This window comes from Propithecus coquereli, unplaced genomic scaffold (genome assembly GCF_000956105.1).
Source record: "Propithecus coquereli isolate 6110/MARCELLA unplaced genomic scaffold, Pcoq_1.0 Scaffold2914, whole genome shotgun sequence".
Taxonomy (NCBI): Eukaryota; Metazoa; Chordata; class Mammalia; order Primates; family Indriidae; genus Propithecus; species Propithecus coquereli.
In genome coordinates, this window is record NW_012148524.1 from 113,340 (window position 1) to 134,983 (window position 21,644).

Consider the following 21,644-nt stretch of genomic DNA (forward strand, 5'->3'; position numbering starts at 1 on the left):
TCTTGGCAGTAGATTTTTCTGGCACACTTAGGGCTCTCCAAACTGGTACTGACAATGTGAAGATGTTAGAGGTCTTTCCAATTCTGTGTGTGGGGGGGTCTACTTGATATATTTGTGGACTCAGGGCTTGGATAATTCTGATTCATTGCTGTAGTTGTTTCCACTCAATAAAAAGAGGAGGAGAAGGAGGAAGAGTAAGAGGGGGATGATCTTGGTCCAAATATTTCTAGTCTAGTGTTACATGGAGAAACATGGAGTGTCCTTTTGGGTGAGGTTTGCTTCTTGGCCTGAGATGCAGTGGTGACATTCTTGAACAGGTTGGGGCTGCTCTTGATTTGAGGTACAGAGATAAAATTTGGCCAGGAGCTGGTCTTAAGCTGTGAGGGGCCTGGTCTGTGACTTGGTTTTGAGAATTGCGTAGAGAGGGTCTTGTTCTGGTCAGAGCTTCCTCTTCCTAGGAAACATAGACAAACAGATCCCTGGGCAATGTCAACAAATGCTAACCTGAAACCACAACTTCCTCCATCCCTGTAACCTGTTTGTCTGCCTGTTTTGCCCATCTCAATGAATGTCACCACTTTCCACTGTTGCCCATGAAGAAACCCTGGATTCATGCTACACTCCTCCCCCATTTTCCATATCATGACAATGTTCAATTCTACCTAAAATTCATTCCTTCCTGTAGATGACCCCCAACCGCTGCTCAGGGTCTTGCCATAATCAGTCCTCATCAGAATGAACTAGACAGACTTCACCTCCTCCAGGCCTGCAGGCAAAATGATCTGTCTATAGGAAATGTCACTTCTAGAATATCCCATTGCCCCCCAATGCCTGCAACTTAGCTGCTAAACTCCTTGTCATGGTATGCAAGGCCCTTTGTGATCTGGACCAGTTTACGGCTTCAGATTTATTTTCTGTCACTTCCCTTTCCGTGGTAATATTGAGCTATCCACAGTTTCTCAAAATATACCCATCAAAGTCTCTCATGACCCCAGAGATTTGCATTTGATTTTCCCTTTGCCTGGAACAGGCTCCCCCAAATTTCTTACGTGTCTGCCTCACAGACTCTTACACTTTCTTCTGGTCTCATGTCAAATGCTGCTTAATCCATGGAGGCTTTTTGATAACTCAGGCTGACTTATGCCATCCTTCTTCCCACGTTTTGCCATTTGTGGTGTATGTGACCTCTTGTAGAACAATTGTGTTCAATAGTTTACTGCCTGTTTATTTTTCCCTGGGCCACCATTACAGTGAGCAACGCAGCCTTTAAACTGGGCACTTGAAAAGTAAAGGAAACCCATGCGCTGTGTGCATGGAAAAAAGAATTGATAGAAATTGTCTCCATCCTTTTCTCAAACATAATCCCTTATTCCTGGCTACTGGTAAGAACTTCTCCTTCCATTTTGATTATCCATATGAGTGAGAACTCACCAGGATTGATGACAAAAACAGGAAAGGATTGGAAGACAGTGAGCTAGGTGCCAAAGTCTTCAGTAACGAGGTCTGTTATTGGCCGTAATGACAAGGGCCAGTGGACATTATATCAGTGTGGTGTGAGCCTCAGGGAAGCTAGGTCCTTTACACCTCCTGGACTACAACCCTAAGTACCCCATTAAATTTGGCAGGAACAAGAAGGGAGGATGAAGTTAGTGAGGGCCTAGCCCATTCCCACCTTTGTATTTTTGTATAACTGACTCAAAAGTACTTTCCTAGTCATATTTATTGTGCACATAGACATTATTGCAATGGGTATAACATTATTTTAATGAGTCTCTAATCATTTATAATTCACTTTTTTGTTTAATCTAAGTCACTTTATTTTTTCCACCACCCTCTATTCTGGGAAGAATCTAAGTCACTTTAAATGTGGGACATCTACTAAAGCTACTACTAGTAGTACTACTGCTATTAATAGGGCTTTACAAACATTGGTTTTTAGAGAAATATGAGGGTATTGATAAATTCTAACTGAGTGAACTACCTTTTGGTCTAATTTGTCAGTGATGCATATTTACAAGGGTTCATTCAGGTGCCATTAAACACTCTTTCAGTGAAATCATTTTCATGTTTTTATATTGTATTGATAAGGAGCTAATATTTCTTCCAAACAAATATTTGATCATGTTCATTTCAATGAATTCTGGAATGAAATGCCTATGAGCACATTTCCCTTAAAATCAAAGGTGAAAATTATGTGCACTTTCATTTTATATAAGTAGTAGAAGCAGGAAATTGTGACTTAGAATTCTTCATTGACCTCTAAAAAGGATAAGTCCTGATAACTAGAGGACCTTTTTTTTCTGAGTGCAAACACAATAATACCCTCAGAATGTTGGCCTTTCCCTTCAATACTACACTTGAAGTAGTATTGAGGTTGGGGATAGGTGTCCAGTCTGAAGGTAGCAGATAAAACAGAGCTCAGTTTATCCGCATTTAAAAATTGGGAAACATCGAAAGCCCTGCTAGTATTAGTGATTGCTTTATGTAGAATGTGAGAAATTCCCGAATCCAGTTTCAAGTTTAGGGTAAAGAAATAGCGGAGTGCCAGCCAGGATAGCAAACGTGAGGGTTATATTTAATTTATACAAATCACTCTTGTGTGAATGAGAAGTATGTTCGCATGAAAAGATCTGTATTCACCGGTCACCAGTTAGGCTGCGGTAGAGGGTATTTAACTGATTAGCTAGAGACCTATGATCTGAAGAAGGACAGAAGAGACCCAAGTCAATCCCCTATGTCTCCTTATTTCAGAGACATATCTAGTGAGAGCCCAGAGAGTCCTGGGGGCTTCTTCCTGCTATGGTTTGAATGTTTCCTCTACAAAATTCATGTCGAAACCTCATCCCCCACCGCCATGTCCATCTGGGTTACTGGCCCCATTTGTGCTCCATGTGTGGGAAGGCCTTCTGGGACCAGTCTGAGTTCAAACGCCACCAGAAGATACACCAAAACCAAGAGCCGGTGGCTGGAAACCGGGATTGTGTTGTGAGGATTCCAGGAGCCACTGCTGGATGCCAGACACCCATCATCAGAAGCCAAGGGTCCGTCCAGGAGTTTGTGGGTGTGGGCCTCACACCAGTGGCCAGGACACAGGAATCCATATTTAGAACTGAGGGTCCTGTGGCCCAGCCCCAGCCCCCTGTGCTTAAGAACCAAGCCCCTGTGACCAGGACCCAGGCATCTAACATTAAAGCCCTCTGCCTAGATAGCAGATCCAACTCTCATCTAGTGAAGCCCTCAAGACTCAAGGTCTTCTCTTGCCCCCATTTTCCCTTGACTTTTAGCAAGAAAGATTATCTTTCCAGCCACCAGAAGGCCCATCCCACAGAGCAGCTTAACTTTTGCTTCCATTATACCAAGTCTTTCAGTTCATTCTCCATGCTGGTCAGGCACCAGCAGACCCACTGGAAGCAGAAGATCTACTGTTGCCCGATCCTCGACCTCTGCTTTGGAGAGAAAGAGGGCCTCCCGAGTCACTGGAAGGGCTATAAAGGCCAGGAACTATGCCTGGGCAGCGCTCATAAATGCTAGGTCACCCTGGGCCAGTGGCTTGGCTTCTTCCACGGTGCCTCCCCTATGGCTGAGAAGGATGGGAAGCGTGTAGGAACGGGTCTCCTCCTGGGATCCACACCCCCCAGAGGTGGGGCAAGGGAGACAGCAGAGGAGGCAGTGAGGGTCTCAAAACATAAATAAATGGCCTTTATAACTGAAAAAAAAGAAAGAAAGAAACCTAATCCCCATTGGGTGGTAATAAGAGGCAGGATCTTTGGGGAAGTGACTAAATCATGAGGGCAGAGCCCTTACGAGTGGATTAATGATTTATAAAAGGGCTGGAACTAGCTTAGGCCCTTTTTGCCTTTCTGCTTTCCACCATGTGAGGATGCAGCCAGCAGACCCTCACCACACAACAAACCTGCTGGTGCCTTGATCTTGGACTTACCAGTTTCCAGAACTGTGAGCATAAATTTCTATTATTATAAATTACCCAGTCTCAAGTATTTTGTTATAGCAGCACAAACAAACTAAGACACTCTCACAGCTGAGGTCCTGGATGAAGACTTAGGCTTCCTGTGTTATACCAATGTTGTCCAGGGGAACAGCAAAGGCCATGCTATCTCATAGACCCCCATGGGGTCAGTCTTATTAGAGCCTCTGGAGATACTTGAGAACCTCTGCATTTTGGAAAAAAAACCCTTGACATTCTAGTGAAAACAGTATGGCAGAAAATTATTGCTGAGAATTCAATTTCCTCCTATTTTTATTTGAAATTCCTTTTTTCAAGAGATTATAGTTGTTTTGTTTTGTGTAACCTTCACCCAGTTTCCCCCAATAGTTACATCTTGTGTAACAGAAAATGGACATTGGAACAATGCTTTGTGTATAGGTAGTTCTACATTATCTTATCATGTGTAGATTCTCAAAATCACCACCACAATCAAGATACAGAGCTGTTCCATTACTATAAAGGTCTCCCTCCTGCTACCCCTTTATAGTCACACCCATTCCCCTTCCACCCACCATCCCTAACCCCTGGTGACAACTTAATCTGTTCCCCATCTCTGTAATTTTGTTATTTCAAGAATATTATGTAAATAGAATCATATGGTTTGTGAGCTTTTAAAAATGGATTTTTTTTCACTCAGCATAATGCCCTTAAGATCCATTCAAATTATTGCGTGTATAGTTTGTTCTTTTATTGGTGAATAGTATTCTATGGTATGGATGTGCCACAGTTTGTTTAATCATTCACCTATGAAAATTGATATGTTAGGGCTTAAGTCTGATATTTATGTTTGTTTGATCTCCTTGTTTTTGTTTCTCTGTATTCTTTTTCCTGCCTTCCTGTGAATTACTTAAACTTTTTTTTTAAGAATTCAGTTTTTATATACCTATAGTGTTTCTGAAGTGTATCTCTTTGTTTCACTTTTTTCGTGGTTGCTTTAGATATTACATTATATATACATACTTCATCACATTCTACTGGTGTTGACATTTTATCAGTTTGAGTGAAGTGTAGAAAATTACCTCTCTTTACCCTACTTCATTTATAATATGTCTTAAATATTTCCTCTGCATACATTGAGAACCACATCAGATAGTGTTATAATTTTTGTTTCAACCATCAAACATAATTTAGAGAACTCAAGAGAAGAAGAAGAAATCTATTGTATTTACCAATATTTTTACTCTTTCTGTTACACTTTTTTTCCTTCCTGATGTTTCAAGATTCCTTCTTTTATAATTTCCTTTCTGTTTATAGAATTTTTTTTAGTCACGCTTCCAGGGCAGGTTTGCTGGTTGCAAATTCTCTTAGTTTTTTTCATCTGAGAATGTCTTGATTTTCCCTTTATTCCTGAGGGATATTTTCACTGGATTGACAGTTTTTTCCTTCAGCACTTGAAAAATGTTGTGCCACTTACTTTTGGCTTCCATGGTTTTTGGTGAGAAATTCTCTGTGGTCTAAATTGGTTTTTCCCTATAGGAAAGGTGTTTCTCTTATTCTGCCTTCAAGATTTTTATTTTGCCCTTCGTTTTCAGAAGTTTGACTATGATGTGTCTTGCCATGGATTCTTTGTATTTATCCCATTTGAGGTTTGCTCAGCTTCTTGAATCTATAGGTTATGTCTTGGGAAATTTTCAGTCATAATTTCTTGGAATACTTTTTCAGCCTTCCTTTTTCTCTCTTCTTTCTTAACTTAGATGACACAGATGTTTTATCTTTTGTTATAGTTCCACATGTTTCTCAGGATCTGTTCATTTTTTTCTAGTCTATTCTCTCTGTTGTTCACATTGGGTAATTTCTATTATTCTATGTTCAAGTTCAGAGATTCTTTCCTCTGTCCCTTTCATTCTGCTATTGAGCCAATCTATGAAGTTTTTAAATTTGTTTTTGTATTTTTCAGTTTCTATCGAAACCTATATTATGAGACTCAGAATCTTCTATCAGGCTTCTTCTGACGCTGGTCTGGCAGGGGAAGGGGAATGCTACTTCATTACTGCCAGGTGGCTTAGAAGTCCAGGTTCCTCATTCAGCCCCTTTTGATACCCAGGAGGAGAAACTCTTCATTACTCCTTGGCAAGGTGGGAGTTCAGATTCCCTGGTATACTTCTACTGATACCAGCATGGCTGAGAGGGGTAGGGATGCCTTATGATTCCTCATGACCTCCACTGACACCAGGGTGGTGATGAGGGGTGTGTTTGTAACTGTCGGGTGGTTGTGAAAGTGCAGATTCTCCACTATGCCTCCTCTGACATCACCCCAGTGGGGAAAAGATGAGGAACCCTCCTTATCTCCAGGTGGCTATGGAAGTCCAGGCTTCCCATGTAGCCTTCACTGACACTGTCTCCAAGGGAGCTTATTATCACCTATAAGGAATGAAAGTTCTGGCTCCCAACTTGTCCTGCTCTGACACCTCCCTCATGGGAGGTTTGGGTTCTTTGTTACAGCATGGCAAGGGTGGAAGTCTAAGTTTCCCACTCGGTCTTTGTTGGCATGGGTGGTGCTGCAGTTTTTTCTGTGGTGTTTGGTTGGATTAGAGTGGTTATTACTTCAAACTTTTCTGTCTTGAAAGGTTGCCCCTTTCCCTGTCCTTCACCTAGAGAGAGCAGGCTTTTCTTGAGGCTTTTTTTTTTTTTTTTTTGTCTATGCTCATGAATGTTTCCAGGCTACCATCTTCTCCAGCACCCAGTCCAGGATATATGAGGCGAAAAAACCCTCAGGGAACTCACTGCTGAGTCATTCCTTGGGTTCTGAGGTCTATAGCCAGTCTGCTTTATTCTGTCTACCTTTCAGAGTCTTGTTATGTTTGTGTTATATACAATGTCCAGGGTTTATAACTGCACTTAGCAGGAGGAATAAGGAAAAGTACACCTACTATATCTTCTTGGAAACAGAATTCTATTGCTTTGTTTTTAAAAATCATTTTATATGGAAAAATTAAATATACACAAAAGTAGTGAGATTAAAAGAATGAACCTCCTTTACTCAGCTTCAACAATTTTCAACATTTTGCCAATCTTGCTTCATTTATCTTCCTTATCCCAAGATTTGTTAGAGTCTTAAACTTAAATCCTAGACATTGTATCATTTCACTCAATGAGAGCACATCTCTAACAGAAAAATATTTTTTACATAACCACGATGCCATTATCACAATTTACTAATTAACTATAACTGCTTAATATAATTAAGTGTCCACTCATATTCAAATTTCCCCGATTGTCTCAAGAAGTATTTTTATAGAGGCCAATCTCACTGGGGTTAGGTGATACCTCATTGTGGTTTTGATTTGCATTTCTATAATGATTAGAGATGTTGAGCATTTTTTTATATGTTTGCTGGCCATTATTCTGTCTTCTTTTGAAAAGTTTCTGTTCATTTCGCTTGAAAAACACAAAACAACAAATGTTGGCGAGGATGTGGAGAGACAGGAACACTTCTACACTGCTGGTGGGACTGAACAACAAATGTTGGCGAGGATGTGGAGAGACAGGAACACTTCTACACTGCTGGTGGGACTGTAAGTTAGTGCAGCCTCTGTGGAAAAGAATTTGGAGATACCTCAGAGAGCTAAAAATAGAAATACCATTCGATCCAGCAATAGCACTATTAGGCATCTACCCAAAAGAGCACAAAACATTCTACGATAAGGACATCTGCACCCGAATGTTTATGGCAGCACAATTCACTATTGCAAGAATGTGGAAACAACCCAAGTGCCCGTCAATCCATGAGTGGATTATCAAAATTTGGTATATGTTCACAATGGAATATTACTCAATCATAAGAAAGGACAGTGATCTAGCACCACTTACACTTTCCTGGATGAAACTTAAGCCCATTATCCAAAGTGGGGCACCACAAGAGCAGAAGAACGGGATCCATTTGTACTCACCATCAAATTGATATTAACTAATCAACACATAAATGCACATATCAGAACAACATCTATTGGATGCTGGGGAAGGGGGAAGGCGGTGGGAGGAGGGGGGAGGAGGGAGAAGGGGAGGGGTATTTGTATACACAAGGAGGGCAATGCATACTACTCGAAGGATGGACATATTTGAAACACGGACTTGCGGGAGGGGAACCAAGGGCAACACACGTAACCTAAACATCTGTACACCCGTAATTTGCTGAAATAAAAAAAAAAAAAGAAAAAAAAAGAAGTATTTTTAAAGTTGATATTTTCAAAATAGGATCCAAACCAAATGTAACATTGCATTTGGTAGTTATGTCTCTTAAGTTTCTTTAAAAATCTGTAAATTTCCCTTCTTTCTTTTTCTCATCCCCTTTTAAATGCCATTTATCTTTGAAGTAATCAGGTCATTTTTCCTATAAAATATCCCACATTCTGGATTTGGCTCATTGTTTCTTAGTGGTGACTTTGAAATTCTTCTTCTATCTCCTATATTCACCATAAACTGGGAGTTAGAAAGTGAGACATTTGATTAGATTTAGGTTCAATTTTTATTTTTGGCCTTATCGATACATCATAGGTTGTGCTATATACTTCCTAATATATCACATTAGGAGGCACATAAAATGTAGCTGTCTCATTCAGTGATGCTAAAATTGGTCAGTGGGTTAAGGTGGTATCAACCTGATCCCTTCATTGTAAAGCTCCCCATATTTTACCTAATCTTTTTTATTCATTCGTGATCATTGCCTTAGATTAGTAGTTCTCAACTGGAGAGGATTTTGTCCCCCAGGAGACATTTGACAATGTCTAGAGACATTTTTGATTGTCATGACTCGTAACGGGATGAGGCAGTGCTATTGGCATCTGGTGGGTAGGTGCCAGAGATGCTGCTAAAAATCCTAGTGTGTAGGACAGCCCCCAAATAATTATCTGGCCACAAATGTCAATAGTGCTGGGGTTAAGAAACCTTGGGCTGGATCTATTATTTCATTAGGGATTGCAAATGAAGATATACTAATTCTATCATTGTTCCTGCATTTGCTATTTGGAATTGTTGCATAAAGAACATCTTTAACTATTTGGTTACCCTGAAATACAGTTCATACTGGAAAGGTGAGATAAATTCTTAATTTTTCTCTTGATTTATTAATTTTTTGCAATAATGATTTGATGCCCTAGCATCATCCAGGGGTGACCAATGTTTTCTCATTATGAACTCATGTATTTTATACATTTGATGCTTGATTAATTGCAGATACTTTTGTATTGAAAATCTAATTGTCCCAGTGTAGGCAAGTGAGAATTCCCCTTCATCTTGGCTTCTGTGTTTTTTGTTTGTTTCTTTTTGTTTTGTTTTATTTTGTTTTGTTTTGTTTTTGAGACAAACTCTGTTGCCCCAGTTGGAGTGAAGTGGCAATATCATAGCTCACTGCAACCTCAAACTCCTGGGCTCCAGCGGTCCTCCTGACTCAGCCTCCTGAGTAGCTGGGACTACAGGTGTATATCACAAGGCCCAGCTAATTTTTCTATTTTTTGTAGAGATGTAGTCTCGCTCTTGCTCAGGCTGGTCTCAAACTCCTGGGCTCAAGCGATCCTCCTTCCTTGGCCTCCCAAAATGCTAGGATTACAGGTAAGAGCCACTGCATCTGGCCTCCTGTGTTCTTTTGACATGACTCAATTAGTCTTTGCTATCTCTTTGGCTTTCTGGCAAAACAAGATGTCCCAGGTTCATTTTGTACTTTTCCTGTTACAGACCTGGAAACAATTATTTCTCCAAGGAGGACTGGAATCTTTTGGTAGGAAATGATACTTACAGACCATTCTGCTATGTCTTTTTAGTGGACAGAACTAGGAAATATGTATTTTTTAGAAAGAAAAAAATAAATTGTAATTTCATATGAGTATTTGTATTTCAAAAGTAAGACTATAGAGTTTTTTCTTTGTAATTGTATGATTTTACTCTTGTGTTAAATATTTTGATTTCTGACAACATTATCATAATTACTTATTTGCTTTATCCTACAACTAACAGTTTCAAAATAACAATACCAATGATACTACTAGTAAAAGACTACTGAATACAGTTTAAGACTTCTTTGTAATTCCTTTTTTCCTTAGGATATATCCTATTAGGAATGTATAGTCAAAACACCATTTTTAAGTCACTCGAAATAATTATTTTCTTTGTGTGGTGATACCACCAATTTGCTACATAATTAGGGTCATTTGATTCAGTTTGCTTTTAGGGATTTTTCCCCCTTTTTAATTGACAGGATTCCAAAGCCAAAGCTGTGAAACAAGGTACATTTAGAAAAGGTACATTTCCTTGCCTGTTCCCTCCACTCTATTTCCTCCTTCCCTCATAAGTAACCATTTAAATTAATTTACAGTCCATCGTGCCTTTTTTGAAAATATAAGTAAATGCTTCTGTAAATATCTGTATATCTCCAAACTTTTTTACACAAAAGGGAGCATACTATATACAATGTTCTATACTTTGCTTTTTCCACTTAACATATTCCAGAGATTACTCCTAATCATTATATAGAAATCCATTTCATTCCATAGTATTTCATTTTATGACTCCACTATAATTTATTCAATTGGTTCCTTAGTGGTGGACATTTTTTTTTCAAGTCTTTTGTTGTTACACACTGCTACAATGAATGGCCTTGTGCATATGTTATTTTATACTTTTGCTAGTGTATCTTTGGGTTAGATTCCTAGAAGTGGGATTACTGAGTCAAATAGTGAATACATAAATAATTTTGCTAGACATTTGTTTGTATTCCTTTTTGGAGTTTTAAAAGGATCAAGATTTTGAAAAAGAATAAAAAATGTGATTAAGATTTTTATCTGCCAGTTTGGGTGCAATACACCCTTCCCCACCTTTCAAACTTGAAAGAAGCATTTGGAGCAAGCGTAAGAAGTGAGATTCCACACTTTGGTGAGTAAAATTGCAGAATGTGTTCTTCATTGTGCTTCTGTTTAAGGTCAGGCCCAGGGCCAAGCTATATACCACAGGGCCAACCTCTAGCACTAGACACAGATTTTGAGATTCCAGGATTTTCCTAAAGGGCAGGGGTAAGATAGGCAGTTGGCTAGATGTTGTACCAGCATGCAGGAGGCTGATCAGAGTCCACGTAACGCAGATAGGTAGAGAATCAAAAGTGCAAGTCAAATGGTGCATAAGTCTGAAGGAGTACAGTCGGAGTTGCTGAAGACCAAAGGATGCTAAGAAACAGACTAGCTGGAAGCAATATGCGGTGAAAACTGAGGAAATGGCTGGTTAGGAGATGATACAGTGTAATCTACATCTTTGTTGTCTCCCATCACAACCATGACTTTGCTCTCTCTTTGAACCTTTCCTTTCAGCTAGAGAAGGGCCTGGGCCATTGGAATCACATCACATGGGTGCAGGCTACCTGGGCCTAGATGGGTACTTGAAGGAAACCTTGGGCTCCTCCATTCTCTACCCCTTCCACATACCACTAGACCCACTGCTTCTCTCTGTAGGGCTGGAAGCTCCTGGAAGCCTGTGGTAGATCCTGTTGACCTATTCCTCAGGTCCCTGATTGATGGTATGGCTATGGCAGTGCAGGGTGCAAGGACTGGCCCTGCTGTAGTGGTAGCAGGGGCTGCTGAGCTGGCTCCCTTAGTCATCATGAATGGGCCAGCAGGCTGGCTACCTTAGCTTAGCGCAGTTGAGCATGGTCCAAATAGGATGGGAAGAGCCCACCTAATCAGACCTAGGGGCCCTGGTGCTGAGTAGCCTTGCTATTTTCTCTTTCTTTAACCCAGTGAAGACTTGCAGACCACTAGTGAGGTATCAGGGGCTTGGATAAAGTAGGTATCAGACATCTCATTGTTGAAATTAGGTATATTCTGAGTGGGAAGATGTATAGAAGTGAAAAGTAAGTATAACCAACTTCAAGGTACTTAATGTTTTTGTGCCTCAGTTTCCTTATCTGTATAGTGAGAATAATAGTAGTACCTATCTCATCAGGCTGTTATGAGGTTTAAACAACTTAGTAAATTACTTATAAAACAGTACCTGAAATAAGCAATTAATAAATGTTAGTTACTATTATTATTATTTGATTATAATTATTGTATGTAAACCATAAATCATACTCTGTCATTCCCTTGCTTAAAACCCCTCAAATTATTCTCATTGCAGTTGAGACAATATTCTAATTCTATATGATGGTCTACAAAGCTCCAGGTGATCTGACCCCTGCCTGTACCTCTCTCCTTCTTGGTCACCAAGCTCAAGCTATTCTGGCCTTATTTTCATTTCTTGAAAACAAGCCCTTTTTTATGTTTCAGGCCCTTTGTACTTGCTCTATACTTTTATAATCAGGAGAAAAAGAACTTTTTGAAAAATAAGACACTAAAATTCAGAATCCATAAAGAAAAGTTTGAGAAACTTGTCTATATAGTAATCTTAAACATCATATGGCAAAAATTAAAATAGTCAATGATAAATGGGAAATACACACACACTCACATACACACACACGAATCTGACAATGGGCTAATAGCTTAGTAGTTAAGAGTCCATAGATTCCAGTTTGAATCTGGTTTGAATCCCAGGTCCATCACTTACTACTGTGTGACCTTGGGTGTCACTCAATATCTCTGTGTCTCAGTTTCTTCACTTGTAAAATGGGGATGATAACAGCACCTACTTCTTAAAATTGTAGTAAGGGTTAAACAATTTAGTCGAACAGCTCTGGGCATGCTTCAAGTGCCATGTAAGTGTTATTTATTATGATGATTGATAAGAAGCCACAAGAAAAACAGGCAAAGGATATGAATAGGCAGTTCACAAAAAAGTGACACAAAATGACCAATAAACATGAAAATATGGTTGATTTCATGTATGATGAAAAACATTAATTTGTTCACTTTACAAACATTTAAATATGTTTTAAGTGCCAAACAGGTATTGGGAATAGAATAGTGATCATATTACTTTCATGGAGTTAACATTAATTACATATGTATGTGTGTGTAATATTTAATATATCATGTGGTGATGATTTAACACATCATGTGGTAATGGTGTTGTGAAGAAAAATGAAGCAGGGATGGAGTGTTATTTTATATAGGGGTCAAGGAAAGACTCTGAGATAAGGTGACATTTAAGCAGAGATCTGAAGCAAGTGAAGGAGAAGCCATGAGGATTTCTAAGGAAAGAGCTTTCCAAGCAGAAGAAACGATAAGGACACAGGCCTGGAAGCAGGAGTCACCTTAACTTATTCAAGGAACAGCAGTAAGTCTAGTTTGTTTCAGGCAAGGTCAAGTTGATAGAAAGTGAGGTCTAAGAGACCAAGGCCACGTTCTGTAGTTCCTTAAAGGCCAGGATAAGGACTTGAGACTTCACTGAGAGTGAAATAGAAAGCCTGCTATCACTTAGGAATTGTATGCAGCTACACATAATTGGGATCCAAATAACAAAGACTTGAATAGGATGGCATTTGGAGCATTACATTGATTTTTAAGACACTATCACCTGTGAGAAATGCCAGTATTTTATGTACTACCAAGGAAGAAAAAAAATGCTGCCACATATGAACTGTCATTCAGGGATTTCAGGGACGTTGAAACATGAAGAGATGTACCTCTTAGAGTTGGTAAAATACGATTTTTTTTTCTCATGTAAGAATAGGTCCAGAGGTGCTCAGCTTTTTGGTCTTTCCATCATGATTGGTTGCAAGAGAACTACTCAGCTATAGTCAATAAATCCTCATTTCCGGAAGGAAGAAAGAGAAATCAGGAAGGGGGAAAATGCCTTTTAGTCTTCCATATTAATTTAAGGGTCAATTTTTAAAAGTCTACCCCAAAAAACTCACTGAAAGTTTTATTGGCATTGCATTGGATGTGTAGATCAACTTGGAGAGAACTTCTGTACATTACGGTCTGTTTTATTTTTCATAAAATGAATATACAATTGGCCCTCCATACCAATGGGTTCTGTGTCCATGAAATTCAACCAACCACAGATCAAAAATATTCTGGAAAAAAATCAGATGGTTTCATCTATACTGAACATGTACAGACTTTTTTTCTTGTCATTATTCCCTAAACAATACAGTATAATAACTGTTTACATAGCATCTACATTGTATTAGGTATTATAAGTAATCTAGAGATGATTTAAAGTATGCAGGAAGATGTACATAGGTTATATACAAATACTACTCCATTTTATATAAAGAGCTGGAGCATCCTCAGATTTTTGTATCTGCAGAGGTCCTTGAAAAAAATCCCTCATGCATACCAAGGGATGATTGCATGTATAAAATATGTTTGTATTTGCATAGAAAATTTCTCAAAGAATAAATGAGAAAGTGTTAACAAATAGTTATTTCAGGGGAATAAAACTGGGTGTGATTGGTAGGGGAGGGAGGGACTTTAACTTTCCATGTCATGCCCTCTTCTATACTTTAAAAAAAAACCCACAAATAATGTATATATTACTTTTATAATAATAAATATAAGCCAGCAACTTTCAAAGTGGAACGTGCATTTCCCTGAGGTACAGGAGTTTTAAGGGAATCAATTTCTACATCCTTAATTTGAATATGTAGTCTTTTAAAGTTGATCTTCCAGAGAACACACTTGTGATGGAGGAATCAAGCTGGTTTTCCTTTTCCATCTCCCCTTTCACAATGATCTTTTTTGCACTTTATGAGAGAAAAGGCTATTGTTTACCCATCCTGAATCTTACCTGGGTGCACTACCCTGCAATGATGTAAAATCCTCAGAGCACCAGAGAGACAATTCCAAACACTGCTGACAACGGTGAACTAACAAATGAATGGAGACCAAATCCTTTTGCAACTCAGATGGTTTCCAATCCTTTGCTTACAATATAAATGAAGGAAATCCTAATGGAGTTGTCAGCTGATAAATCAAGAGAAATAATTTTGAAGATAAATCACTGTGTAATTTTCCCCCATATATCTCTAAAGGAATTCAAAGACTTAAGTGATGTTGCCAAAACAAAATGTCCGTTCCCATTTACTTTTTTATATAAATGAGGTTTCTGTGTGCTAACATTTAACCAAACAAAAAATAGGAAGAGAATTGATGCTGAATCCTGTCTCATTCTAGCAAAAGCAATATTTATCCATGGATATACTCATTGATTTTTTTCAATAAAAGCCCTATCTTCAATAAATTTAGTTTTATGTTTAATAATTACCTATCCAAATTTGTAATATATTTACAATGTTTTGGTCTATTGTATTCTATTACTAATTGTCATAACTCAAGAAAGAGCAAATTTTTAAACAACACTTAGAGCCTTATGATCATAGGAACATTTAGAAAGCATTTAAATAGAAAAATACATACATATTTTTGCCACAAATAGGATAATCAATAAAATAATTTGAAGTGCAAAAGTATATAATTATTGGGACAAAATTCTGTTGGAAGACTAGAATGGAATTAACTCAGGGAGAAAAGGGAAAATGTACAATTTCCAACTATCAAAGAAGAGATAGGTTAAAAATTTTTTAAACAGAACGTGGTTGCTCTTAAATCACTAAGGTATTTAGGTTTCACTGGATTCATTTGAAATAGTGATGTAACAGTTTTATTTGTAAATATTAACACTTGTCAGAAATTACATTTGCAGCCAATTGACTTTTTTTTATTTCAGCATATTATGGGGGCACAGATCAATTGACTTTTATGATGCAAAATTTTAGATATCAACCTAAAAATGTATGAAGGAGCACAATGTTTTTCCAAATATTTTAGAGAGCATTTTTATATAAACCAACAGTTTTATATAAACATACAAAATATATATGAGGAATCGTCATTTACTCTTTTGCCACCTTGTGGTCAGAGTTGTATTTAGCACCTAGGCAAATCAACTGCGAATGACTAGTTGCTGTCTCTCCTAGGGTCAGCCCCTTTTGCCAGCGTTCTGTCAGGCCTTTGTGAGGCAGAGATGGTGGCATTTGCTCAGGACTGAATCCAGACCCATACAAGCACTAAGCATCTAAAGATCATGGGCCGGGCTGAGCTCTCCACACGTGATTCAAAGCAAAAGCAATGTGCAATTAAGAAATGAATGCAAGGAGTACCACAAAGTTCTGATATTTCCCATGAGAACCGCTTAAAAAAAATCAAATGTCAAAGTGTTTCTGATATTTTTAAAATTTGTTTTGGTTTTGGTGCCTCTTCTGTGCTAGTGACCTAGACACTTCTTTAGTGTGCCTTTTGGGGAAGCCAGCCCTGATTCTGGCCCTGGGGTAAGTCTAGTTGAGTGCTGTGTCCACAGCTCCTAGTAGAACACCTGGTCTGGGTCAGTGCCGAATAAACATTTGTTGAGCCAGTTGGGGCAGAGCCCTCTACTTCCTGGGCAGAGTCCAGGTGGACCTGTGGGCTTCCGCAGAAAGTTGATCAGTAAGGCAACCAAGTTACCATGGCTAGTCTCCAGTGGTAGACAGTCCCAGGTCTGCAGAGATCTTTAGATCGCTTTGTTGGCTGTTACTCTGTGGAGGTGGGATGAGAGTACCCCTTTCTCCCCTCTTTCTCCTCTCCCCCAGGCACCATGACTTCTGTCATTCTCAGCAGCAGCAGCAGCAGACTTCCTTCAGTGGGTATGCTACTTGCAGTTCCTCTGGTTGCAGGCCACAAAGGGCAGGCATTTATTGGAAGGACGCTGGGGTGCTTCAAGGAACTGAAGCAAGAGCTGAATCAGGAAAGGCAGGCACCAGGGCAACCGTCAGCTACATGGGAAGCAGGCTGCCTCCTTAAGGGCTCCTGATTGCTGATGACCAAATCCTGCTGCTGACTCTGAGAGGCCTGTCCTGCCCCCTCTCTGGAAGAAGGGGCCAGGTGGAGGTGGATGGTCAGTGCTGACCAAGGAGAACTTTGCTAGGGTATAGTCAGGCAGTGTGCACTAGACCACGGCCAGCCGCCACCAGGCTCTTCCTAGAAGACTCTCCCTTAGGACCCATGTCCTGACACCTGCCCTGGGCTGCACTCACTGGGACCAGCAGCTGCAGCCTGACACACCCAGCCATGCTCAAGACCTGAGCCACTTGCTCTGGGCTCACTCCTCATGGGCCCTGTGGGCTGCTGCCCAGTGCCAGCAGCCCCTTGGCACAGGTCTCAGAAGCCCCTAGGACCCACACCTGACCCCTTCTCTCCGCTGGCAGCTCCACAGACTTCTCTTCCACTTCCCCCTGCTGATGCCCCGGGGCTATGCTAGGGCTTAAGGGTCTCAGGACTATGTCCTGTGGTTTAGGCTCCTCTCCCAGCTACAGGGGAGGTGCCAGCTGTAGGGATGGCCTTGGAGAGAAGAGCTGGATTCTGCCCCTGGGGCTTCTCAGCGTCTGCTGGGCCAGAAGGCAGCTGCCAAACCCTCAACCCACCCATGGCCTTGGGAGCCCGAGGAGGTGGCGAGGAGTGGGCCGGACTCTGCAGGGCACTGATAAGCTGGGGAAGGGATGTGCTTCTTCAGGCCGAGTGGCCTTGGGAGCCCTGCCCCTCTGGCTCTGGGGTCCAGGCCTGCCCCAGCATTGGAGCTGGAGCTTCATCCTTTTTGGGAAGGGCAGGACCTGGGTGGGAGGGGAGACTGGGACAGGGCTGGGGGCAGGCTCAGCCGCCAAAAGGATGGCTTGTCAGGGCTTCTGCCTGCGCTCCCCAGGACCCCCTGCTGAGGGGACATTTCACAGCCTCAGAAACATTCCTGGACTTGGCACCCGCTAGGCCCCCATCCCCGCAGTGCTGGGGGAAGCCTGCATGGACGAAGGGAAGGACGAGGAGAAGGGAGGAGACGATGAAGGGGGTCAGAGCAGCGATTGGAGCTGAGAGCTGGAAGCGCCTTAAAGAGACTGCGCGGTCCCCGCCCCCCTTCCCGCCAGCCTCAATGAATTAGAGCTGTGTTTCCCAAACTTGCCTGATCATAAGGAGCCTCTCGGGCCCTAGTTAGAGATGCAGGTTCCGGAGTACCTCCCTGCGAGATTCTGATTCAGTAGGCCTGCGGGTGGAGCCGAGGAATCTGTAATTTTAACGCGCTTCCCACGTGATGCTCGTGAACAAGCAAGTTTGGGAAATATTGAATTAAAGGAAACGGGGCCTGGCTGCAGAAGCGGCCTCCGCTAGGGGGCTTCGGCGGGAGGATTCCCGGGGGCGTCGCCTGCTTCCGCCGCCGCCTCCTTCAGTGAAAGTCCCTTTTGGGTCCAGCTGCCACAGCCACCGCGCTCCCTCAGGCCGGGCGGGGGACACTCCAAGTCTGCGTGGCCCCCGCGCCGCCACGCCCAGTGGCCGCCCGAGCCCTGCGAGCAGGGGGAGGAGCCGCCGCCAGTGGAGGCGGAGGAGGTAGAGGAGGCGGAGACGGCGGAGACGGCGGAGAAGGCGGAGAGGAAGGTGGAGGCGGAGGCGAAGGTGGAGGGGAAGGCGGCGGCGGCGGCGGCGGGGAAGGTGGACGCCACCGAGAAGGTGGAGACGGCAGGGAAGGTGGACGCCGCCGGGAAGGTGGAGACGGCCGAGGGTCCGGGCCGCCGGGTTGAGCTCAAGCTGGAGCCCGAACCCGAGCCGGCACGGGAGGCGGAGCAGGAGCAGGAGCCGAAGGGGGAGCTGAAGCCGGAGCTGGAGGATGAGAACCCAGCGCGGAGCGGCGGTGGAGGCAGCAGCGACGAGGTTCCTCCCCCCACCCTTCCCTCCGACCCACCGCGGCCCCCCGATCCCTCTCCGCGTCGCAGTCGTGCTCCGCGCCGCCGACCCCGGCCCCGGCCCCAGACCCGGCTCCGTACCCCGCCGCAGCCTAGGCCACGGCCCCCGCCCCGGCCCCGGCCCCGGCGCGGCCCTGGGGGCGGATGCCTGGATGTGGATTTTGCTGTGGGGCCACCAGGTTGCTCCCACGTGAACAGCTTTAAGGTGGGAGAGAACTGGAGGCAGGAACTGCGGGTCATCTACCAGTGCTTCGTGTGGTGTGGAACCCCAGAGACCAGGAAAAGCAAAGCAAAGTCGTGCATCTGCCATGTGTGTGGCACCCATTTAAACAGACTCCACTCTTGCCTTTCCTGTGTCTTCTTTGGCTGCTTCACAGAGAAACACATTCATGAGCACGCTGAGACAAAACAACACAACTTAGCCGTAGACCTTTATTATGGAGGTATATACTGCTTTATGTGTAAGGACTATGTATATGACAAAGACATTGAGCAAATTGCCAAAGAAGAGCAAGGAGAAGCTTTGAAATTACAAGCCTCCACCTCAACAGAGCTTTCTCACCAGCAGTGTTCAGTGCCAGGCATTGGTGAGAAATACCCAACCTGGGAAACAACCAAACCGGAATTGGAACTGCTGGGGCACAACCCACGGAGAAGGAGAATCACCTCCAGCTTCACCATCGGTTTAAGAGGACTAATCAATCTTGGCAACACGTGCTTTATGAACTGCATTGTCCAGGCCCTTACCCACACTCCGATACTGAGAGATTTCTTCCTCTCTGACAGGCACCGATGTGAAATGCCGAGTCCTGAGTTGTGTCTGGTCTGTGAAATGTCTTCACTCTTTCGGGAGTTGTATTCTGGAAACCCATCTCCTCATGTTCCCTATAAGTTACTGCACCTGGTGTGGATACATGCTCGCCATTTAGCAGGGTACAGGCAACAGGATGCCCACGAGTTCCTCATTGCAGCATTAGATGTCCTGCACAGGCACTGCAAAGGTGATGATGTCGGGAAGGTGGCCAACAATCCCAACCACTGTAACTGCATCATAGACCAAATCTTCACAGGTGGCCTGCAGTCTGATGTCACCTGTCAAGCCTGCCATGGCGTTTCCACCACCATAGACCCATGCTGGGACATTAGTTTGGACTTGCCTGGCTCTTGCACCTCCTTCTGGCCCATGAGCCCAGGGAGGGAGAGCAGTGTGAATGGGGAAAGCCACATACCAGGAATCACCACCCTCACGGACTGCTTGCGAAGGTTTACAAGGCCAGAGCACTTAGGAAGCAGTGCCAAAATCAAATGTGGTAGTTGCCAAAGCTACCAGGAATCTACCAAACAGCTCACAATGAATAAATTACCTGTTGTTGCCTGTTTTCATTTCAAACGGTTTGAACACTCAGCCAAACAGAGGCGCAAGATCACTACATACATTTCCTTTCCTCTGGAGCTGGATATGACACCGTTTATGGCCTCAAGTAAAGAGAGCAGAATGAATGGACAGTTGCAACTGCCAACCAATAGTGGAAACAACGAGAATAAGTATTCCTTGTTTGCCGTGGTTAATCACCAAGGAACCTTGGAGAGTGGCCACTATACCAGCTTCATCCGGCACCACAAGGACCAGTGGTTCAAGTGTGATGATGCCGTCATCACCAAGGCCAGTATTAAGGATGTACTGGACAGTGAAGGGTATTTACTGTTCTATCACAAACAGGTCCTGGAACATGAATCAGAAAAAGTGAAAGAAATGAATACGCAAGCCTACTGAAGTGACACACAAACCTACCTGTAATGGAAGATGACGACACCCATACTACAACTGGCATCGAGATTTAAAGGACCTACTTGACCATGGCCTATGGGCCTGACAGAGTAAGAATTGAACAGTACCCAGTGTCCAAAAGGTCCTGATTGGAAGAGAAAAAGAAGGGGAGGGAGAAGAGGCTCTAGTCTAAGCAGTCACTTAAAGGAAAGTTAAATGGCAGGAATGCTCTGGGTGGGGAAGGCAGGAGCAGTAAAATCCTGACACTGGTACAATCCTATATTCCTCCAAAAGGTTGTGTGGGAAGGTGGGGGGAGGGGGGTGGTGTGTGGGGGTGTGTGTGCCCTTGTAACCGTAAAACATCTTTCTCCATGGGTGTTTCAGCTTCAATTGACCAATCACATAACAGTTCTACATTTGGGGGGAAAAAAGAAAAGTTTATAAAAATGTAGCCCATTGCATATATGGGTATGAAAGCAGAAAAGTGGAGGAGGCAGGGATATCTCATTGACAAACACCTTTGCCAGTTTCTTTGTATTTGTGATTTTTTGTGCTATTAAATGCAGTATTAAAAAAAGAGAAAAGCCTACATGGGCTAGTGAAAGGAGAAGAAATAAGGGGGCTTGTATAAGGGGAGCAATCGCTCCAAAAGTAGAGAAGACAAGAAATGCTGTAAGATAAGCAACCGATGCAGGCCTCAGCTGAGAGTATAGTGTGTGAGTGTTTAAAAAAAAAAAAAAAAGCTGTGTGATATACTTGAGCAAATCAATGAACCTCTTTTCGATTGTTTTATCATCTGTAAAATGCAGATAATTCCTACCTTAAAGGGTTTATTGTTAAAGATTAAATGATATAAAATGTGTCAAAGTATAAAGTAAAAGGCTTGGAACTTTGTAGGGACTCAGTAAACATTTGTCGGATCTGAATCTGAAACTTCTTTGTACCAGTCCCAGAATGCATCAGAAGTGAGGGGCAGTCTCACCTGAGATCCCTGGACAGAAGGACATATATCATGTCACATGCAGTCACATGCACACACACATATTCTTAACAACTCCCTCCCCAACTCCCTCCCTCTACTTGGAGCCCTGAGGCAATGGACTCCATTATTCTCCCTTGTGTACAGGGCTTCACAGTTGGTGTCACATGCGGGACTGGGGGTGGGGGGGAACCACAACTGTCCCCATAAGGTCATTGTTCAGTCCTTTTGGAAGACAGTCATGTTGTTTTCATGTCTCAGCAGCCCA

At 42.5% G+C, this 21,644-nt stretch overlaps 1 protein-coding gene across 1 annotated transcript; it reads left to right on the forward strand.

The window, feature by feature from the left end:
- The first annotated feature begins 16,501 nt into the window (after positions 1-16,501).
- Positions 16,502-21,324, forward strand: USP27X (ubiquitin specific peptidase 27, X-linked). The gene is made up of 2 exons (XM_012648701.1): positions 16,502-16,546; positions 18,355-21,324. The coding sequence occupies exons 1-2, from the start codon at positions 16,502-16,504 to the stop codon at positions 20,401-20,403; spliced, it is 2,094 nt and encodes a 697-aa protein (XP_012504155.1). The 3' UTR covers positions 20,404-21,324.
- Positions 21,325-21,644: the final 320 nt, after the last annotated feature.

What these genes read in the sequence shown, in the direction of transcription:
- USP27X (XM_012648701.1), top strand. Translation starts at nt 16,502, where the DNA reads ATGACTTCTGTCATTCTCAGCAGCAGCAGCAGCAGACTTCCTTCA. An exon ending in GCAGCAGCAGACTTCCTTCA is followed by an intron (nt 16,547 to 18,354) that starts GTGGGTATGCTA and finishes GTGGAGGGGAAG; the next exon opens with GCGGCGGCGGCGGCGGCGGG.